Consider the following 22,574-nt stretch of genomic DNA (forward strand, 5'->3'; position numbering starts at 1 on the left):
GAATCACATCAGAACAATTGAAATTGGGGCTTTCAATGGTCTGGCCAATCTCAACACTTTGGAACTCTTTGACAATCGTCTGACCACTATCCCAAATGGGGCTTTTGTATACCTGTCAAAACTGAAGGAACTGTGGTTGAGAAACAACCCCATTGAGAGCATTCCTTCTTATGCTTTTAACAGAATCCCTTCTCTCCGGAGGCTGGATTTGGGGGAACTGAAAAGGCTTTCATACATCTCAGAAGGTGCCTTTGAAGGTCTGTCCAACTTGAGGTATTTGAACCTCGCCATGTGCAATCTTCGAGAGATTCCTAATCTCACCCCGCTTGTAAAACTGGATGAGTTAGATCTTTCTGGGAATCACCTGACTGCCATCCGGCCAGGTTCTTTCCAAGGGTTAATGCATCTTCAGAAATTGTGGATGATACAGTCCCAGATTCAAGTGATAGAAAGGAATGCTTTCGATAACCTTCAGTCACTTGTAGAGATCAATCTGGCACACAACAATCTAACACTCCTGCCTCATGACCTGTTCACACCACTCCGCCTAGAAAGGATCCACTTGCATCACAATCCTTGGAACTGCAACTGTGATATCCTTTGGCTCAGCTGGTGGATTAAAGACAAGGCACCCTCCAACACTGCATGCTGCGCCCGTTGCCACACACCTCCCAGTTTAAAAGGAAGGTACATTGGTGAGCTGGACCTGAATTACTTCACGTGTTATGCTCCAGTCATAGTGGAGCCACCAGCAGACCTCAACGTCACTGAAGGCATGGCTGCAGAGATGAAATGCCGGGCATCAACCTCCCTGACCTCTGTATCTTGGATTACTCCAAACGGATCTGTTATGACGCATGGGGCATACAGAGTTCGGATCGCTGTGCTCAGTGATGGCACATTAAATTTTACAAAGGTAACTGTGCAAGACACGGGTTTGTATACATGCATGGTGAGTAACTCTGTTGGCAATACCACAGCTTCTGCCACACTGAATGTGACTGCCCTGGATAACCCTGGTTATACATACTTTTCAACCGTCACAGTAGAGACTGTGGAACCTTCTCAGGATGAGGCACAGACCACAGAGCAGGTTGGGCCCACACCAGTTACCAACTGGGAGACCACTAACATGACAACCTCACTCACTCCACAGAGCACAAGATCAACAGAAAAAACATTCACCATTCCTGTGACGGACGCAAACAATGGGATCCCGGGAATAGATGAGGTCATGAAGACTACCAAAATCATAATTGGTTGTTTTGTGGCTATTACTCTCATGGCTGCTGTGATGCTGGTAATTTTCTACAAAATGAGGAAACAGCATCACCGGCAGAACCATCATGCTCCAACACGGACTGTAGAGATCATTAATGTGGATGATGAGCTTACAGGTGACACACCCATCGAGAGTCACTTGCCCATGCCAGCAATAGAGCATGAGCATCTAAATCACTATAACTCTTATAAGTCTCCTTTCAACCACACAACAACAGTTAACACAATAAATTCAATACACAGTTCAGTGCATGAACCGTTATTGATCCGAATGAACTCAAAAGACAATGTACAAGAGACTCAAATCTAAAACATTTATGACATTATGGGGTGGGGGTGGGGACAACAAAAGATGATTTATAAAACAAATGACACAAATGACTGGGCTAAATCTACTGTTTCAAAAAAGTGTCTTTACAAAGAAAAAGAAATTTATTTATTAAAAATTCTATTGTGATCTAAAGCAGACAAAATTATGTGTATTCCTCAGAACCTGTTTTTGCTGCACTTATTTACCCTCCTCGTTCCCTTTTTCCTCCCCAACCTACCCTGATTCCCATTTGCCATATTTTTCATAGGAGATCTTGATTCCCTAAAAGAACTGGTCTAGGAAATTTTGTAAGAATTCTGTTACACTTTGGGAATTTTTATGGTGAATTCTAGTGGTGAGATTCGGTCTATTTTGTCACTTTTTCTCTTTTTTTTTCTCATGCCCCTTTTGAAATTATTCAATTGAGAATGGAATAATAACAGCAACTTTACAAATGAGAAAAACAAACAAGCAAAACTTTTTTTTCCCCGTGTAATGATTTGCTCTGTATTTACTGAAAGCACCGTTCTGTGAAAAAATGGAAGAAAAGGTAAAAAAAAAAACAACAAAAACCCCAAGAAATCAATTTACTTGTGAAAATCTATAAAACCCATGATATTTTAAACAATTCTAGAACCAGAATTTGTAGTTCAAACACTAAACTAAGATTATAAATAAAATATTGTTTTTTTCTGTACTTGGATATAGTTCATTTTTAGTGTGGCTTTAAACATAAAAAGTTTGTTAAAATTCATACAATATTCTGCTCTGGTGGTCCAAAACACAATCACATTAAAAAGAATAATTAAACCATTTTGGATTATTATTGAAGAATAGTATAGTTTTCATTTTAGTTCACATAAACAGCATACTGGCGAACAAAGTGTTTGACTTTTAATGCAAGATTAAGACCGTTGTTTCTAATGGTGTTTTTAATTATCTCTATTATATCGCCAGCTGTATTTCACAATGCCAGGAAAAGTTTGCAAGGAGTTTCAGTTATCACTGAATTTATTAGACAAAGATGAAAAGTTTGTTCTGGGTTTTGTTATTTATAACTGTCAATAAGAAAATTCACTTTTCTGTCAAAGCTAGTGGTTTCCAGTTCAGTTGTTCTGGTACTCCTAGACATAAATATGAAATATGTTTTGCTATCTCTAATACCTATAACCGAAGCGGCATTCATTTGTGCAAAATCGAATCAAAAAGCTGTTAATGGAGTAACTCACAGGAAGAAGTCTGAGGACTTTGGTTTAAAAAAGAAAGAAGAAAGTCAACCAAATCAGAAGAGAGTATAGGTTGCTGTAATTTGCATGACAGTTAGACCCCCTGTAGAGTAACCACTTCACATTAATTTAAACTCAGACTCATTTACCAATGTACACCCTTTTCCCTTCTATTTATGAACGTTCTCTGGATTTAGCTTATTGGTATAGGAATGGTGTATACCTTGCATGCTTAAGTCTAAAAAGAAGGCTTTGCATAAGAAAACCAGCTTCAGTACGCTGTGTTCCTCCAAGTAGAATTTCTGCCAAATTATATGCATTGACAACTGAATAGAAGCATTTTAAGATGATTTAGATTAGGAAAAAGAATCATATATATCATCTCTGAATGTCTTTTCACCTATTTTCTTCCTTAACACCCTTACTGTGAGTTTCCAGGGTCCTGTGCGAGGTAAATAATATTCTTAGTTCTTATCAAAATTTCCTTGGATGCATGCGCATCCAGCAGCATGCAGGATGAAGACCTTACTGAACACTATACTTCTATTCTGTAAATTTAAGAAGGAATTTCTGCTAGGTTGAGGTGGTAAATATCTCCTGTTGGATGCACAGTTCTCAAGGTTGCAAGTGAATATTGTAGTAAGACGGCCTGATTTAAAGAGGACACAGTGGAGATAGGTGGCGATGAATCACACCCTGTGAGGAGTCTGATAAGTATAATACAGAATGAAACCCAAAGTTCTATAATAATATCAAAAAAACATTTGGCAAGACATTATCCTTTGATGTACTACATGAAAAATAATATCTACTCTAAGGGAATTTTAATAGAGGACAAAGATGGACCTGAATGTAAAATGTTGCGGTTGTGATTCCTAGCTTTGCCTATTTCTTCAAAGTGCATTAGAGCATTTCATTGGTGATTTCTTTTAATCATTGTGATAGTCTGTACAGAAACACTGCAGTTACACATTGCTATTTGTACTTTGCCCATCTGGCTAGTAACATTATGTCCATGACCAATGCTTATCTGAAAATTCAAAAAAAAATATTTCCAGGAAAACTAAATCTGGGCCATCTGTAATCAACAGGTTTATGTTAAAAAATTATGACTACTCTCTAACCAGTATTTATGGAGGCACATATGGTCACCATGGTTTTATAAATGGTTATTACTAACTCCTAAAGGTTATGCATAGGAGGCCTTTAAGAAAAAAAGGTATTAGCTATTGCGAAGTGAGACACTGGGTCAGTGACGATCTTCATTCCTCTTTGGAGTAATACAGGATAATATCAGTGACTTTTTTAAACACTATATACATTCTTTCTGAATGTTAATCCAGTTTTATTGGTTAATTAAAAAATTCAGGTATTCCTGCTTGCTCATAATAAGGATAAAGAAAAAGCATTTTGCTGTGTTTGGTTCTGTGAGTATGTATGTGTTACATGGAAACCATATTAGTTATTATTTTCCCAGCATCTTCCCTACCCTTCTTGGAACCACAAATATTATTTCTGACTCCTTCCTACTTTTATAAAACACCCAGTACTTTTGCAGATTAATTAAATACCGGAGTTACAGAACATCAGAGTTTAAATTATGAACTAAGCTCTGCAATAAAGTGAGAGTAGTGCTGTGCTCTCTTGTTTCGGTCCTCAAATTACATGGCAATGCAGCCTGTTACTGCTCCAGAGACTACAATGTTAAGAATGAAGCCTGGGTCTCCTATGTGGCAGAGCACAACTGATAGAAAGATCTAAGGAAATTTCTCTTGCAGATAACCACATTGTAGATGGTGTGTGATGTAAAAAAATTATGCAAAAAATTTGTGATCTTTATTATGAGCTGTCACTTTCTAGTGGGCTCATGAGAAATGGTGAATTATTCTTTAGTTCGTTTGATGGAGTTTGAAGATGGTTACCCGCAGTACTGTACAAATACAAAAGGCAAACCATTTTCTTTCTGCAATAGTCATCAAATCTTACAAATCTTGCCATGTGCAGAGATAACATGTGAAAAGCAAAGCAAGTGAGTTCCATTCAGTTCACCATACAAGATGGACATTTCATTTTACTTTGGAAAGGGCTAAATGTATGATAATTATTATAGTAATTGTATTTTTCGCTAAAATATTCTAATGCATTAAAAATTACATGTCATGGTTTCAAGATTCCCACTGTTGGCATTACAGGTTGATCACAGCATTAGAGAAAAGATAACTAAATTGGTATTGTACTTAGTTGCATTAGCTTCTTAGCCTTGTGAAAATATTTCATAGCAGCTGTTATAAGATTTTATATGTCAGATATGACCATTACTGTAGTCTTTTCAATGAGGAGAATGGAAAATCTTTTCAACCTATTCACCCTTCTCTAAATTTTATATTCCATTTTTCACATGAACTAAGTACAGTGTTTTTGAAATTTTCACTTTTTTTCTAAGTCCAGACGATGAAGGTCTAGGAAATGTTGGAAGCTACCTTGCAATTTCATACCAAAAGAAGTAAATGAAGAAATAATTTATCCTTATCTTCAAGATATAGTAAGAAGAGTTAGACTTCAGTGTCTGTGTTTCTGTTTTTCTTAGCAGAACCATTTAATGCATCTTTTTCTCATTTTGGGCAGGTGTTGCAAAAAAGAAAATCTCATTTCAAACTTGCATCTAAAATTCAGTCTACAGTTACTCTGAAGGTAGTGGCGGACATTTTATTATGGAGGTGGTATTACACACTAGTATTGTAGTAGACTAACAGCAAGAGCCATCACTACTGAAATAGCAAGGGTTCATGAGCAGGAGGTGGTCTTGCAGGGATTCTGGGAAACCCATCCAGTAAATTTGCAGTTTCTGTTGGCCCCACAGCCTCACTCTGTAGTGGTGCCCCATGGAAATGGTGGTTGTGTGAAGTTTGCAGCTGGAAGAGCACAACAGGGCAGAAAACTTTGGGCTGGGAACAACTTCATCGGCTGCTCCCCACTTAGGAGCGTAGATGCAGAAGCAATCAGGGAGTAATAGCTTCATACATGCAGTGTGTGACTAGAAATGAGGGAATTTTTTTGTTTGTTTGTTTATCACATTTAATCACAAGTAGGTTTTAAGGCTTAATGTACACTTACCGATTGCAACCTTGAAGAATCAAAAAAGTTACAGATCTACAGTGTAAGTTTTACACAAATGGAAAAGTCATATTTTGACAAAATGCTAGTGCTGATTTGAAGGGACTTGGGGAATTTTCTTCAGTATTAAGAACTCTATTAAGACAAATGAGATGTGTACTTCAATAGCTATGCGCTATTTGCTTGAATAAGTCATTATTTTCTTAGGTGAGATCTATTAAATTAAATATTGTGCTTAATTTGTATTCATTTTAGTCCTCGCTTTCATATGTTCATAAGTTACACCTAGACTGTCCGGTAATCGGAGTGCCCTCTAAAGGGCTGAATCTATTAACCCTGACTGACTTTCATAAGAGAGAAATCTTTCCTGTACTGTAACTCCAGTAAGGTATTGAATTTTGGATTGAGAAGACACTGAAATTATGATATCAACAGATGATTTTATTGCTATCTTTTGTAAAATGAGAAAGAGAAAAATAAAGTCTGTAATTTTTGAGAATTTTGAAACCCAAATCTTATGTAAAGATAGGAAACCTTAGTAAAAATAATAGAAGAAATTAAAACATTATTTGGACTTGCAAGTTACAGTATGATGTAAGGATTAAAGCAAGAGGTGGGAGTCACATAATCTTTACCTCTTTTTAACAACACAATTTGCAAACTCAAAAATTTGAGTTGCTTTTCTATGTATCATTTGGCTTGTGCAAGGATTCTGGCTGTTCCGTGCATAGTTTTCTGTTTTCTTCTTAAAGTTTGCGTTACGTGTATGATGTAATCCAGGCTTTCAGCTCTGGAACAGTTTCCCAGACAAAGCATGCAAGGGAATTCTCTGCTAAGTCGTCCAAACTCCGCCCATTGGAGGTTCATGTTTAATACTCTCTGGGGCTTTTTTCAATCTACTTGAAATGTCTTGTGCAGTGAAAGATTCCTTAATTTCTTTGATCGTCTACTACAATAGCAACATATGATTCATATCCTAGTTTGGAAAAGATAGTTTTGCATGGATTATATTTTCATCAAATTTAAAAGAGAAATTGCAATTTTATTTTATTTTATTTTAGTAAAAAAATTTGAATTCTGTTGACTTGAAAAGTACTTCTGTTACTTTCATAGTAGCTCAGTTAAACACAACTAAATTACTAGAAAAAAAAAGAAAATTAAAAAGAGAAACTACATCTTGGAATGCTATGCATGCACACGTGTCTGTATATGTGTATTGTTTAAAAAATTATTCCACAGGTGAGATTAAAGGAATAAGAGAATAAATGTATAAAAAAAGAGAAAGATGGAAAGATAGAATAAATTAGCTGAGAGAGAATCTAGTAAAACAGAACTGGAGTTAGTGGACCACAGAATTAATCCAACCCCTACAACTAATTTAATTCTGTAACATGTAATTCAATTTCATTTTATTTGCTCATTTAATTCTTCAAAAGGACAGTTAGTTGTCTGAACAAGGAGGTGGAAATCTGCTTTTTGTTTTTGACAGTACCCACATGATATAAAGCAGATCTTCCTTTTCCCTGTCCTTGGCTTACCATTTCTGTCTAGCTGTTCAACTATCATTTTCTGAAACTGTCTTTTTGAGGCACCCATTTCTCTAGCCTGTCTTGGGACTGAATTCCAGTGGTCAATGGGCCAAAAGATGGGTCAATGTTGTGTTACTAAGTAGACCCTCTGCAGATCTGGGTACTAGGTGTTTAAGTCCACTAACTCCTAAAAAACAAGTTCCTATTTGATACTGCAAGGCAGTTTCATAAATCATGTATATGTTTTTTAACATTGTATATAAGATTAGGGTTATTGATCACCTGCCATGTGTTAATTAATTAGCTTTCAGGTTGAAATAATTATCTTTTTTTTTCCCTGTTGCAACATACCTTCTTTTGTGATGAAGTATTTGATCAAATTCTAGAGTTGGAGAAAAAATATAAATGTCTTTGGATATTCAGACTATAAAATGATTTCAAATTGTATAAAACTACACTTAAAAAAAAAGACAATAAATAACAATGCTCTCAGATTCCTAGAAAGCAAATGCCTAAACAAACAGTGTTTCCCTCCCTCCCCTCCCTGCCCCCCCTTTTTTTTTTTTTTTTGATTAAGAACAGTTTCTCTATGAGTTGGTAAAGCAATCAAGGCCTTATATTCTGGTTTGAGGTCAAACAGGACCAATTTTGTTCAGTAACTTTGCTTCTTAGCTGGGCCTCTTCTAACTACTAAAATTAACAGCATATTGTGCAGAAACTGTTCACTATTAGAGTGATAAGACCAATGTTTATAGTTGATGCCAACGAATGGTATGTGGAGAGGCTCTTCCTTATACTTATTGCTATAATAACCAGGGTCAGCTACCTTGGTTATGTGCCCTGTTGGAGGGTCAGAAGCGGAAAAGCATAAAGGGGTCATACCTGTGGAGAGGAGGAGATGGGGCAGGTGACCCAAAACTGACCCACAGGGTATTCCATCCCATCTGCCTCCTGCTCAGTATAAAAGCTGAGGAATCAAAGGGTCAGCCCTCTTTCTTCAATGGTCGATGTCTGAGGAGGACTCTGTTCATCTGCCTTTGGTCCCAATCCTGAATGCAGATCTGGAATCCAGTTCCCATCCATCACTCAGTCCTATCTGGGACTTTCCCAGTGCCTGCTGGTGACGTGATTGTCATCCTGGGAGCTTGATATGGTTTTGTATATATTTCATTATTTCCTTTTTATTTTATTACTAATATTTCATTAGAGTAGTTTAGTTCTTTCTAAACTCATATGTCTCTTTTTCCCTCCTCTGCCTCTCTCTTTGAAGAGAGGTAGGGGGGAGCATCTGTCAGTCCCATCTGGGGTGCTCCACGTCCCCAGTGGACAATTAGTCCTAAACCACGACACCTTATCAGACAGAATAAAGCAGGGGCACTGCCAAGTTACATGGCTTTTGCTAACACTTACATGGTAGAGATTATTTTGTTCTGCTATTTTTTTTCTAATAAATTATATTGCCTATATCAGCAGTGTTTCCATCAGGATGGATAATAATAATCATTGTCGGAAATATTGTCATCTCTTGTTTCTACCTGGAGAAACATTGTCTCTAGATGTTTATCTTTTCAACTCCTTGCTGATTTCTGACACTCCTGTTGGGACGCAATCAATTCTGTACTGAAAGGGAAGCTTTAGTCAACCTAACAACAATGAAATAATAAAGAATTTAAGGAAGAATCTTAAAAAATGCAGTGGTAATGGGGAGAGAAGAGTCCTGAGAGGATAACTGAGCATTACAGATAGAGAAAATAAAAATTTTACAAAGAAGAAGGAAGTTGAAAAGTAGTGAGAAGCTATTTTCTCCTTTCTTCTCCTCCTTTTCTTCTCATTTCATGCATTTTGTTTCCTGGTATAGCTATAATATATATGTGTGTATATATATATAATCGTTGAACCCACCGATGAAGGCATTGCAAATAAATCACATTGGAAACTGTCAGGGACTATTTTAAAAGTTATAAAAGCAACAGTCTTTAGACTTGTGTGGGTCAAACCAGTCTCAGAGAACTATTTAAGATGTTATGATATTTTACTAAGACACTAACTGTAGCAAGAGATTTAAGTTGGGATTCTGAAAAAAAATATTCATACTTTATAAGTAGAAAACACTTTCCCAAGAGAAAAAGTAGAAATTTGCATTCTGGGAGCACCCAATTGGCAATTTCTTCATATAAACATCATTTTAACATTGACTTTCCTGAATTTAAAATTGGTCCCTTAAAATGAATCTGGAAGAAGCACTAAAATGCATAGAATGGAAAGGATGGTAGAAGTGAAATGTTTAATTTAGAAGAACTTTCCATTTCTATACTCTGGGATTATTTTTCAGTAATACAGTATTTTCAATTAGAGACTAAGGGGTTTATTTGTACATTCTGCCCCCTTCTCCCCTCGAGTGGGGGTAACATTTTTGGATGGCTAATACAACTGGTATTAGAATTTTGGAGAAAAAAGAATGATACTTTGTGAAACACCTCGTAATTTGGTAGTATGCTTTTGCATTTTGTTTTAAGTTGCTTTTTCTTGCCTTTACAAACACATATAAGTTAAGGAAATGAAATGGTAAGGTAGAAAACTTGACTTTATGAAGAAGTTTGTGAAGGTGCAAGATTTATATGTCCTTACTATTTCTTTGTTTTCATTCTAATTTGCTGTCACAAAAGGGCATGAAGCCCAAATATGTCCTCCTTATAATTTTTTTCATGATTCTTTACTATTTGGGTATGCTTTTTCCTCCACTGGTCAAATAAATTTTCTATGGATTTTATTATGTTTCAGATTAGAAGCTTTTTTCCTTGTCTGTATTTACAATTTCAGCTTTCACTCGATGTATTTTCTCAAAAGCTGAGCCTTTTTTTTTTTTTTTTTAAATATATTTTCTCCATGATATGCAGTTCTGGGCTTTAAGACTGCATTGCTCTGCTATGTGTCCTCCCTAACTTCATGGGAGCACCTGCTGTCATTCACTAGCCTCCTAGTATTATTTGGTTGCATCACTTTTTGTGTCTAATTAAGAGTCAGCCCATAAAGTTATTAGGCAACTTTCCTTCACACAAAGTGTTGCTATTAAATGGAAGCGTGGAAAAGTATGACTGCCCAGTACTTGTTTCAAGGATTAACAGCAAAAAACTGTAAACTCAAACTTTTCAGGCTTCTGTGGCAATTGGGGTTTGGCTGCAGAAAACCCGCAGAACAACCTGACTGGTGTGAGGCAATTAATCCCTTGTGCATATCTTAACACAGGAAGATGTTATCTCTAAACAGGAGAAGAATACTCTGTCTCCTCTAAAGTTTGTTTGACAACCTTTGTAAAAAGGGAACTGATTTTTTTAGTAAGCTGTTTTCTTATTTAAAATTTCTGAAACCTAGATTTCTAGGTGGTGGTCTAGATTTCTGCAATCGTATTTCATGCATGGTTGATGGAGGTGCTACAAGACTGGTGTTCAGTCAACATCACTGAAGGATTGGATCAGCCTGTTTTTAAATGGATTTTCCTTCTGCTGACCACAGTTAATTATGGGTCTTTTTTAAATGGATGTTAAGTATTGATAGCACAGTTATGGAAGTACAATACTAGGAATGATGCCAAAATTTTACAGTTGTGCAAATTCATGCAATCCACTGGCAGTGGTTTGTTACTCTAGTTTAATTTTGAAGTTGTGATCTGACATGTGCTGCTATAATGGTTCACTAGGGGAAATGATATTTTTTTTATTTTAAAATGTTATTTAAGTTCTAAGAGAATTGTTGGGCTAAGAACCAAGTCCTTCACATTACTTCGCTGTTGCAGCTTTGACTTTAAGGGTGCACCAGAAGTGCATTTCTGTATCTGCTCTCTTGCAACCAGTCTTCTGCGACAAGTGCAGTTCTCTATAAGAACATTTACTCTAAGATACAAATTCTATCAGATACATTGCAAATAGACCACAGTATATTTATCATGAGTTAATAAACATAATATCTTTTCCTCCCGAGTTTTGGCCTGGTGATTAGCTTTTTATATCTTCATTCAAGTTTCCATCAAGTGGTCTATCTTAGTGCAGCTGCAAAATTTGACAGGTAAGAGCCTGTCTTTGGAGGGTAAGTTATGCAAAAGTAAATGAGTTGGTATTATATGTCTGTTGTTCAGACACAAATTGCTCTCTGTCCATCTCTTGCGGAAACTTCCAATAGTCATGTTTCTCTGCAATCTTAATTGATAAGATTAATTCTCTTCATTCCATTTCATTTCTCAGGGTGTTTCCAAGGAATGACACAAGTAGTGGCAAGAAGAAAGAAGCTGGTGATTTTGCTTCCAGGACTTACATGAATCCAGGCAATGTTTGCGTAAAAAGCCCATGAAAAAAACTATTAGAAGAAATATATCAGTCAAGACACAAAAGATTAAAAACAAATATAAATTCCATTCTTTCCTCTATTGTATATACACACACACACATATATATAGATATATACATACACTATCTTGTGGCTCTAATGCTTTTCAGCATGTCTGCTCTGGAAAGCAGCATGGATGTAGCGGAGATGCTGTGCACTTCTTGTTGGGTGGCTAGCTGTCCGCTGGCATGTGTGGCAGAGGAGGAAATTAAGACACAAAAAGCTTCCAGCAAAGGTAAAAGTTCTGCTGTGGACAGGGCCCTGCTATCCCTGAGGTAAGAGCTGACCCCACAGATTCAGTGCAGTGAGTCTGGAGGATCTGCTATACAACAGGAAACTATTTCCTTATAAACAGAGGAAAAAGGTAAGGCTCTCCACCAGGCAATTCAGAGTACTCTAGTTATAATAAAGTGGGAGAAAATTAATGCCTCTGTAGTAATTCTGGTTTTGCCACTTGTCTAAGTAATCGCCATGTCAAAAACTCTTTATATGACTTTTTGAAGAAGTTTCCCCATTTGCAGAATGTGTTGGGAAACACAAACAGAAGCAGTGTGAATGTGGATCATTAAGCTGTTGCTTTTTGGTGAGGTTGGACTTCTTTTTTTTTTTATTATTATTTTTTATTTGTGTTTCTCAAGCATTCAATGCTTCTCTTTGAGAATTTCCAATGGAAGGGTCAAAAAGTCATGATCTCCAAGTAGAACAAATACATGCTTTTGTGGTGTTACTTGATGAATATGCCATGTTTTGTGCCTGTTGTGCATCTGTGACAGCACTGCCAAGGTCTGTGGCTGGTGACAATACATTTGGATGGTGTGAGATTTGACCAAATAATGCAACACCCCGTTTGTTTCCCTTTGTTTCTCTTGTAGTTTCCTCAAACATTAGCTTTGGGAGAATGGGCAAAACAAACATTTTCCATCCTCTAGGAAGAAAGCCAAGGGATGCAGGAAAGGTACAGGCACAGATGAATGAAACAATCAGAAGAGACACAAAGTTAGGGGCATACACTTCACAGGGGAGAGCTATAGGAAATGGCTTCCCGTCTTCCTCCCAGAGAAAGGCTTCTCTTGAGTAAATGAGCTTTTGCAGATTGTTGTGGTTTTTTCCTTTTAGGATCACATTCAGCTTTATCTGTTTCAACCTTATCTTAAATATGGATTGTAAAGTGTTTTGTCTTCAGAAGATTGATTCAACTAAAGGGCAGAAAGCCCTTATGGAAAGAAAAAAAAAACAAAACACCACATTAAAGAAGTAGGACTTAACTGTGTAAACAGAGTGGATATTCATGCTGATAGCGGTAAGGAGGAATTGCTGTCTTTACGGCAGTTTACAAACACTTATTCACAGTCCCATTTCTCCTCATCTGTTAGAGGAGGGACATTGCAATAAAAGGTGTCCAAGTTGTTTCTTCCCAACATGTGAGTGTGGTGGGCACCAGGGGCAGGGGGAGCTTCCGTGGCCAGGGGAAGAAGGGTTTTTCCCCAGGAAGCAGCTGGGCACATTTGGAGAGGGGAGGCTCTTGCAGCCCATGGATGGAAGGAGAAACAAACTTGCTGAGAACCTTCAGGGACGTAGCACTGAGCTTTGCCCTTCTGTGATGGAAAAAGAAATTTGCTAGGAACTCAGAGGTGCCACAGGGTTTTCAGCTAGCAGTGAGTTGAGTAAAGGGCACAGTGAACAAGGGGAGGCAGATTGATTTATAAATAATTCTAATTTCAATTCTGTTTGCATTCATCTATTTAGAAAACTAACTATTTTAGTGTATACACATATATTTAAAAGTCTTTGGCTTCTGTGTTTAAAATATTTTTTTATTTTCTTTGGTCTCAGTGTGGGGATTGGTCTTGTTATATTCATCTCAAAGTTCAGACTGTTTATTTATTATTCTATTTTACTTTTCAAGGCTGAATATATTTTTTTGAATGCCGAAAAAAATGCCGAGTGTCCAACTCCTCTAATTGAGGTCGAATACATTTCAATAACAAATTTATTCAAGCAGCCTGCTTCCTCAATGATGTGTTGTAACATAGCGCATGACAGCAGTATCCTGTAGGATCAGTATTTTTAAAATTCAGTGCTCTTCTGTCAAATAATAAAGAACACAGAAGCAAACCAAATATGTCCTAACTAGCATTTAAATGCAAAGATGTACCTTTTTCCCAATGTTAGCAACCCAAACATTGCTGCATTCTTCCAGTTTATGAGAATGGAAAATCAAAGCTAACAAGAAACTGTATATTTTCTTTTTTTTCCCCAAAAATAAAAGGCTAAGAATAAAAGAGCAGTATAAACAATGAAGAGTATGTGTGATTATGAAGAGTATATTTAATTTAACAATTAATAATTATTAGGAGGTAGAGTAACTGAGTAAATCTCACATAACCAGCACAGCTTAAAAATCAAATATATTTATTTTCCTGATGTTTAACCTTGATGCATTGCTACTACTAACAAATAGTTCTAATGGAATTATAATTAGGCAAACTTATGTATGAAAAATAGTAAGATACTTTATTCTCTCTGACTGAATTATGATAAAAATCTGATGTGGGTACCATTGGAAAATTTGGGGGGTTTTGTCCTCTAATATTGGCACAGTTGTTCATTTCCCTGGGGAAAAAAAATAGGTTTTGATTCACTGAAAAAAAACCCCAAAACAATCCAAAAAACAAACCCATGGAAAAATCTGGGAGATAATGATGTTCTCTGAGGTGCCACAAGTTTGGCTCTCAAAATTATTTTCCCAAGGCAAAGTATGATGACATTGTGCTGAAACTTCTACAGAAAAATAATTTTGGAACAGAATAAAAGTCACTAAAAAAGTATTTGCATCAGTGTTCTGAGTCTTAAGTTAAGGGTTGTACAGTTGAAAAAATACTTTTTTTTTATTCACCAATAATAGTCTAGAAAAATAGCATATAAGCAAGTACGGTTTTGTTGTTGTCATTGTCCATGTGAGTCAAGACAGAAATGACAACGACAAAGTTCTGTGGGGAAGAATACAACCTATTTTCCCAGTATTTCTTTTTAAGAGAAAATGAGAAATTCCTCGTGGTTTTATGAAATATCTGAGGCAACCTTATTTTCATTATAATTATGCATTCTGAGGATTTTGGGGGCGTTGCTGACTTGGAGTATTCTGATATTTATTTATTTTTTTTTAATGAACAAAGCCTTTTAACAGAGATCTGTGATTACTGAACTGTGAGAAAACGGGCCTTCATTACAACTGTAAAATATGAGGAGAAAGCCTTAGGTTGGAGTCAGCTACAGAGACTAGATTATAAAAGCTTTGAGAGCAAGTTGTGTTGTTGGTATGATGCAAAGGAGAGAGCTGTCACTGTGCTGCAGGCAGTGGGCATACTGGAATAGGTGATTTCATTAAGCACCAAACTGATGTAATCATGCTGTTCATGCTACTTTATTGTTTGGTGCTGGACAATGTATTTGTACTTTAATAGAATCACAGTTTTGAGGTACATGATATCTAACAATACCAAAGCTGTTCAGTGCCTGTTTGAGATACTGGGGTTTTTTTGTTTCATTTGTTGTTGGCCAGCCCTGTGATGCAGGGTCACATTGGTTTTGCCTTCTGCCCCATTTCTCCCATCAGAATTGGGGTCCCCTGACCAAGGCTCCTAGCTCTAGCAACGATGACTAAGTGGTTGTGAACACAGACAGATGAACTGACAGATAAGTGGTGTTCTGATTTTCCTTTTCTTTCCCCTTAAAGCTGCAGGTGCTGTTCATGAGGTCAAATGAAGCTCTGCATGTCCTGAGGCAGAAACAGTGCCATGTGGGGAATACTAAGAGGACAGATCCTGTGGCTAAGGGAGGAAGGAGAGGAAGAGTAGGTCCTGGGTAGCGCATCTCAGGAAGCTGGAAAATACGACACTCTACAGAGTGAAGGCCTGCAGAATATCAGATTTGATGGTCAAAAGGAAATTAGTGAAGGAGAAGGAATAGATCTACACCTTTCTTCTTTCTCTTATGGGTCTTACATTCTAAAAAACTCAATAGAATTGTGCTACCTGATATGATAGTGACAGTTCATTTAAAAGATCCCAGACTCAAATGTTATCACCTGTTACTGCTACAGCTGGCTCTGGCTTAAACGCTTGTAAGAAGACTGTGTGAAGTCTGAACCAAAGAACCTTAAATACTTAGTAGATGAAGTTGCAGCTTCTAACTTTATGTCTGCTACATGTGACGTAAATCAATTTCATTTGGATTCAGTGCCTCAAGCCTGGCTGTGAAGTCTATATAAGTTTTACGCTACGAAGAACATACTCTTCTTGATATAACTGTCATCTGTCTTCCAGCCTTCTCCAACTGCTTTCTTGTCTGTAGGATTTATTAACTGCTTCATGTACTTCTTACATTATCATAGTAAATTAGCAAAAAAGTCCAAAGCTTGAGGTCTTAGATTAAAAAATAAATAAATAAAAAACTTGTGTGTATATGTGAAAAGGAGACATAAAACTATGTGTTTGTGTGGGAAGCAAAACTCTAAGGTTTCCTAAAATTCCTAGAATTTTGTTTAGGAATTTCTCATGCTATTATATCCAGAGAGCAGCCAAGATGCTCACAAAACCAAACATTGTTGTATACCTTCCCCCCTCACCTCCCATGCCCAAGTAATATTTGTTTTGCAAGATGATTTTCCCTTAAAAAGCAATACTCTACTCAGGGGTATGCAGTTAGGTCTTTTGAAATCAGAAACTGGCTGCTCAGGCAACCATGACCACTTTTTAAATTGCTTGATTATTTTTCTGTGGGGGATGACCATTTTATTGCCTGAAATATCATAACTATGTTGCATTCCTCAATGCAATGGCTGTCATAAAGAGTAGATAAAGAAATAGATTGAGCTTGTTTTAAGTACATTTTGGATGATAATTATTTGAGGATGCAAACAGGAACTGTGAGGCAGTACCCAAGAGACATGAAATCTCACTTCTGAATAAATAGTCAGCATTTAGAATGCATTCAAGCTTCTGAGATTATTAACTTTCTTTTATGCTGTAGGCCATATAGTCTAGAAGTGATTAAATTGTGCCTATTTGCCAAAGAATCAATCTAGTTGCAATGAAGAAAGAGCATAGCTCACCCATCAGAGAATGTTTGTAACCAAAAAGAGTTGAATTATGCTGTTACTGAATTGTGCTGTGAAGAGCCACATTCACCTCTGATTGAAATCCAATAAATTAAATCTGTACATTTATTTGAATACATAAACATGTTATACCTTCTCTTTTGTAATGGATGTACAATGACTTCCAGTAATAGTGCCAGGGTGAATTTGTAGTCCAGATAGCAAGATAGAAGAACTGTATTAGCTATGCGTGCCTTGTATATTGGAAATGGTTCTCTCTAATATTTGTAAGAGTATTCAATTTATTTTTCCTCCCAGTGCCACAAGGAGTTTGCAATATTGCATTTGAAGGGCAGTAGTGCCAGACCAGGTCTGTGATGAGAGCTGTTGTGCAATTCCACAGGTGTTGCTTAGTGTACAGGAGGGTTACAAATGTTCAACTTGTCAGGGGGATTCTACCTCCATAGAATTACAGGAATTGATCTTAAGGGCATATAATAAATTTTACTAGGGGGTGTGGGGGTGGATTTTTTGAAGCTAAAAATTTAAATTCCCACCCTTTGCAGAAAATAGGTTACAGCTTGGTCTCTAATACTTCAATTTGTTAATTTTAAAATATTCCCTACTAATAAGGAATTGCAGAAGAGAAAGAGAGTGATTCCACAAAGCATACATCTTTGATCTGCCACAAAGCTTTGGGGTTCCTTGCAATTATTGACTTTTTTTTTTCCTGCATCCCACACTCAAATCCCTGCTCAGCAGTTTATACATATATCTTTTATGCATTTATTTTTGTCCCTGTGCATCTTTAGTTTCATGAAGCTAATACAGCTTAAAGTGTTTATGATTAGAGTTGCCCAAATTAGAAGGTTCACTGCAGAACACAGTTTCTGATACATATATGAGAACAAATAAGAATATGATATATTAAACAGGACAACAAGATAATATTGGGAAGTAACAACCAAATGGAACAAAGCCCTGTTAGGACTGCTGCATTCGGACGGTTAGTATGGGCAGATTGTTAACCTAGCTTTGAAAAGGAGCTAGGGTGAAAAAGTACTCAAGCAAAAACTGAATTCCTAAATGGTAGGCAATATTCTAACTCCATTCTCTGAAGTATGCAGTTAAGATATGGGAAGGATAGGCAGAATCATAGAGAAGGTGATGAAAACCAACAGAATGAAATCAAGTCAGTGGCCACACTTCCAAGAAGCAAGCAACTGAAACATGGAGAGGCCTAAAAGGCACACAAAAGTCAGGGATCTCCAGAGGAGAAAGGTACCTTGTATATAGCTCATTAAAACTGGAACAGTGCATCTAGAAATATTACTTTTGGGGTTAATATAACGTATTAGATAACTTACTGAGGAAGTTTAGCTTCACAATGAAGATAAATTGTGGCGTGATTTTCATTGCCAATGTAAATTTACCTCTCAGAATACTTGACTTTACAAACTTTTGTCAAAATGTAAGATGTTTGTTCTCAGTTGTCAGTTTATGAGTAAAATTATTACTATTAGAGACTTCTAATGAAGAACACTACCATGAAGAACACTCACACAGATTAAGTTTATTGTCAGATAAGTTTATATGATTTGAGGTTGATGATTGAGCCTCTTTGGGAGGAAGCTAAGTGTGAGTATGTAGATATGTGTAAAAAATTGCATTCGTAAATGTCTTCAGTGAAACTGAATACAGTCTTATCACCATCCGTCTCTCTCCTATGCAGCATGTGCACTGGAGAACAGTTTCCATTTAATAAGCTTCTAAAGCTCCTGGGGCAAATCTGTAGGCCTTTATCACTACGTGAGCTCAAACTTTTAACTGTAAATGAAAAAAACTAGCTTGGGCTTATTTATTTATTTGCTGGTTTTAAAAGCATACTCTTGGGAGATAGCAAGTACCTTCAATTATCATTAGAAAAGCAATGAAATAGATATAATATTTATATATCTTAATGGTTTGATGAGAGAGCTGGGTCATGCTGAGGGATTTGCTAACACTTTCATACATCATAAAGGAAGACATTAAACCCCATGCAAAATTCATCCCATGTTTACTCATTTAAAGCTTATCAGGAATTTTTAGTGTTATACTTGTTTTGCATATTTTTATTTGTTTTGGTTTAATTTCTTTGTTTTCAGTGGAATTTAATTTTTCTTTCAGCCAACACCTGAAAAGAGTAAAAAAAGGCATATCAAATTGTCTTCCCAGAGTATTTAGTTTTGATGGCAAATTCTGCTACTGTTCAAAGTCACTTCCACTGAGCTGCAATAAGTATCCAACTTTGAGCAATCCACAGAACTTTTTTCAAGCTTTTCCTATCAATAGTCATTAAATCACATCCTAGTCTTTCCTTCTGCACAATTATACTATTACATGGCTTCAAATTAAAGGAACACATTATTCAGACTTAACCCTTAATGTGAAATGCAAAATATCGTCTCTCACATAAAGGTATTTTCAGAAATGTAATTAAGTATGCAGTATTTTTCAATCTCGACTCCTAGCTATGGCAGGTACCGTAGGTAGTTTCCTGGAACTTGCTGGAAGTTTTTTATTGACTATAGTAGGGTTTGACCAGTTCGTAGGTTTTACTGTTTTTTACCACGTGAATAAAATGCTGCTCTCTTTTGATTTAGTAAACTTAATCTTGGAGGCAATTTCTGTTCTCTAAGAATTATGTTATCATTTAAGAGCAATGACTTACCTCAGTATTTTATTTGAAATTTACCCCTTAGCTATCTTACAGTATACAATGGTGAATTCTACCTCCAGAATACTTCCATTTAAGTACATGGACATAGCAATGTTCATGCATCACATGTGATGTATGGTTTAAATATAACGATTAGTACTTTCACTCCAGAAATCTGTTAATGGCAATAACATAGGTATTGTGCTCAAAAAGATGCAGGCTTTTTTTTCAGCTGATCCAAATGAGAAACTCCCTAATATTCAGTGTCTTTCTCATATGTTTTGGAAGAACCTGGGCTGGAGCTTCCATTCATCCACATTGCTTCATGGATTTTCTGGAACAAGAAATGTTATGCTATTGCTCTCTATTTGATATTTTGATGGTGATGCAGATTTCTGTGTGCAGAATGTCTGAGTTGAGTGTGTCTACTGACCTCACAGGAGCTACACTACTTGAGGGTCTAATCCAAATATCTCATATGTGATGCTAGATAAATTACCATCCACTCTTTCTCCATTGTACATTTTCATTTTAAATTTTGCTTTCTTCCTCTTTTTCGATGAAATAATAAAGCAGATCATGAAGCATCATCAAAAGCTGGATTCATGTAGGCATTCATGTCTGTTCTAAGTACCTGCAATTATACACCTCCAGGGTAAGAGAACTCTGCATCACGATCCCCTTGGCAACTGCAATCATCCAGACAGTGCATAGTTTACATCATTCCCAGACCAGAACTTGCTACTCAGGGTCATATCTGAAGCACAGAGAAACAATCCAAATGACAGTCAGGGATGGGAGACACGAGAAAATACAGAGGGCTTTTTTGGTTTGTTTCTCTGTTTGTTTGTTTTCTGAGGTAAATGGAGAATTCTGTTCCTGATTTTAATTTAAAGACATTGAAGACTGCAAGATGGTAGGGTCAATAAAATCATACATGCCATGCCATTTTTCAAACACAGTATGTTGAATATTAGGGTCTTCTGCTAAATCATGTGTGATCAGATTTCTGGGGTTTGAAAATGTTTGCTTTTGTCAGTTGTGCAGGAATGTTATTGTAACTGCTTATAGTATCTTCAACAGCTAGGAGGAGAAAAAGTAATCCTGAACATGGGACTTACATAGTACTTACACATTGTTTGGCGTCATTACTATTTGCATGGTACAAGCAACATAGAGGAATCAGGAGGAGCAACTTTTTTTTTTCTTTTTTTTTTTTTCTCCTAGTTCCTGATTGTGCCACATGTTGAGTCCACGTTTGTGGACCGGAAGAATTCTGTCACTGCTGGTCTTCTCAGTGAGCAGAGAAAAAAGTCGAATGGAGTCAAAGGGAATTTCTTATGAAGACATGTGATGATTTAGTGATGAAGTAGTGGGATGTAATGAAAGCCAGGTGACTAACTGAACAGTGTTATGTTAGCACACCTCTTAGAAATTCTGTGATTTGCAGGCAGCTGTCTAATTTGCACCATCATATGAATTGCTAATGTTTCTGTGGGACAGAGCGAGGGCATAACCTTGAGCTGTAAGTCTTTTGGAAAATGTATCTTTTTAAGGGTATGCCTCAAATGGACCATGGAATACTGGGACAGCAACAAGACTCTCCAGGCTCTCAGATGCTGTGAACTGCAAAGTTCAATGGCAAGTGCTATAGTAGGAAACTGAGAAATTGGTTTTGAAGAGAGTACTTCTGTGGAAAGGAAGGAGGTGATGATAAACATGATGCATGTATAAATTATCCAGTTAAGTAATTGAAAAATATCCCTTTCTAGAACTATAGAAAGGGTGATACAGAGATTAATACACTTTAACATTGCCATTATAACACTTTGTGTCTGTATCATGAAGGCAAAAATATGCTGTGACAAAATTTGTTGTGGGCAGTTGATGTCCTTAAACACGTGTATGTATTTCCTTTTTCTTTTCTCAAAGGTGCTGCTGAATCCTTCTAGAAGTAAAAAATTACATACATGCATTATTACTGTATTGCATGCATTATTTCTGTATTTTCATAATACTTTGAGGTATTCTTACATGAAGTGTGATGAACATACATGAACAAATATATGTACTTCTCTATGTTCTGTTACTACAGCTGAAGTTTTAAAGTACATTTGACATATCAGCTATTGAATAGCACATTGTTCATAATGGCCTCTTGAAATTCTGAGAAGGTACATAATGTTCAGACAGGAGATAATGCGGTTTTTTTAGCAGACGGCTACATTTGAAATCCCTGTGGAATATACAGAAAAGGCACCATGGCTCTGTTCTGACAAAAAGACTCTGCTTCCATGGAGAGCAATGCACACATGCACGTATACACATACACACATCCTTGAGATGTAATTTTGCCATCAGCTAATGAATTCTGATTTCTGTATTTGCTAGTTAACAAATTACAGAAGTTCATGCCCAAACCCGAAAGCCAGTTTTAGGCTGGTTTACAAAATCTTTCCAGTTACCTAGCAACGAGCAGGAAGGATGTGGGGGAGCAGGAGGGCTCTGAGTCAATACACGGCAGCAGCAGTGTCAGTGCAGCAAAACAGACTTTATATAGGTTGCTGTATTTATATACATAACTCTGTAAAATGAATATAGTTACTGAAATGCAATAACTGTGGGTGTCTTGTGGTCTGACACTAACATCTCCTTACACGAACTCCCCAGAGTGGCAGCTTCTATGTCCAATATATTCTTAGATCTTTAGAAGAAGAATATAGTATCAGCAGAAGGGGAGGGTGCCAAAGCAGAAGAACAGAACAGAGCGTTTGCCTAGAGATTAATTGGCTTTTATCAAATATGCAAGGATCTATTTTTTCATGCCTTTTAAAGGTACCATCTTGTACAGAGGAAGCAAATTCCTTTTACAGTTTGCACTAGATATATTAAATACATTTCCCAAGGACTTCAGTATGCATTCATCTAGTCAAAC

General features: G+C 36.7%; 1 protein-coding gene across 1 annotated transcript in view; it reads left to right on the plus strand.

The window, feature by feature from the left end:
- LRRC4C (leucine rich repeat containing 4C) overlaps positions 1 to 2,075 on the plus strand; it is a 2,478-nt gene extending 403 nt beyond the window's left edge. Inside the window, exon 2 of the mRNA XM_009895586.1 lies at positions 1 to 2,075. This exon is cut by the window's left edge and continues 6 nt beyond it. Within this exon, the coding sequence (XP_009893888.1) occupies positions 1 to 1,591 (1,591 nt within the window). The 3' untranslated portion in view covers positions 1,592 to 2,075.
- The last annotated feature ends 20,499 nt before the right edge of the window (positions 2,076 to 22,574 follow it).

Source organism: Charadrius vociferus, unplaced genomic scaffold, assembly GCF_000708025.1.
Source record: "Charadrius vociferus isolate BGI_N301 unplaced genomic scaffold, ASM70802v2 scaffold71, whole genome shotgun sequence".
NCBI classification, from domain to species: Eukaryota; Metazoa; Chordata; class Aves; order Charadriiformes; family Charadriidae; genus Charadrius; species Charadrius vociferus.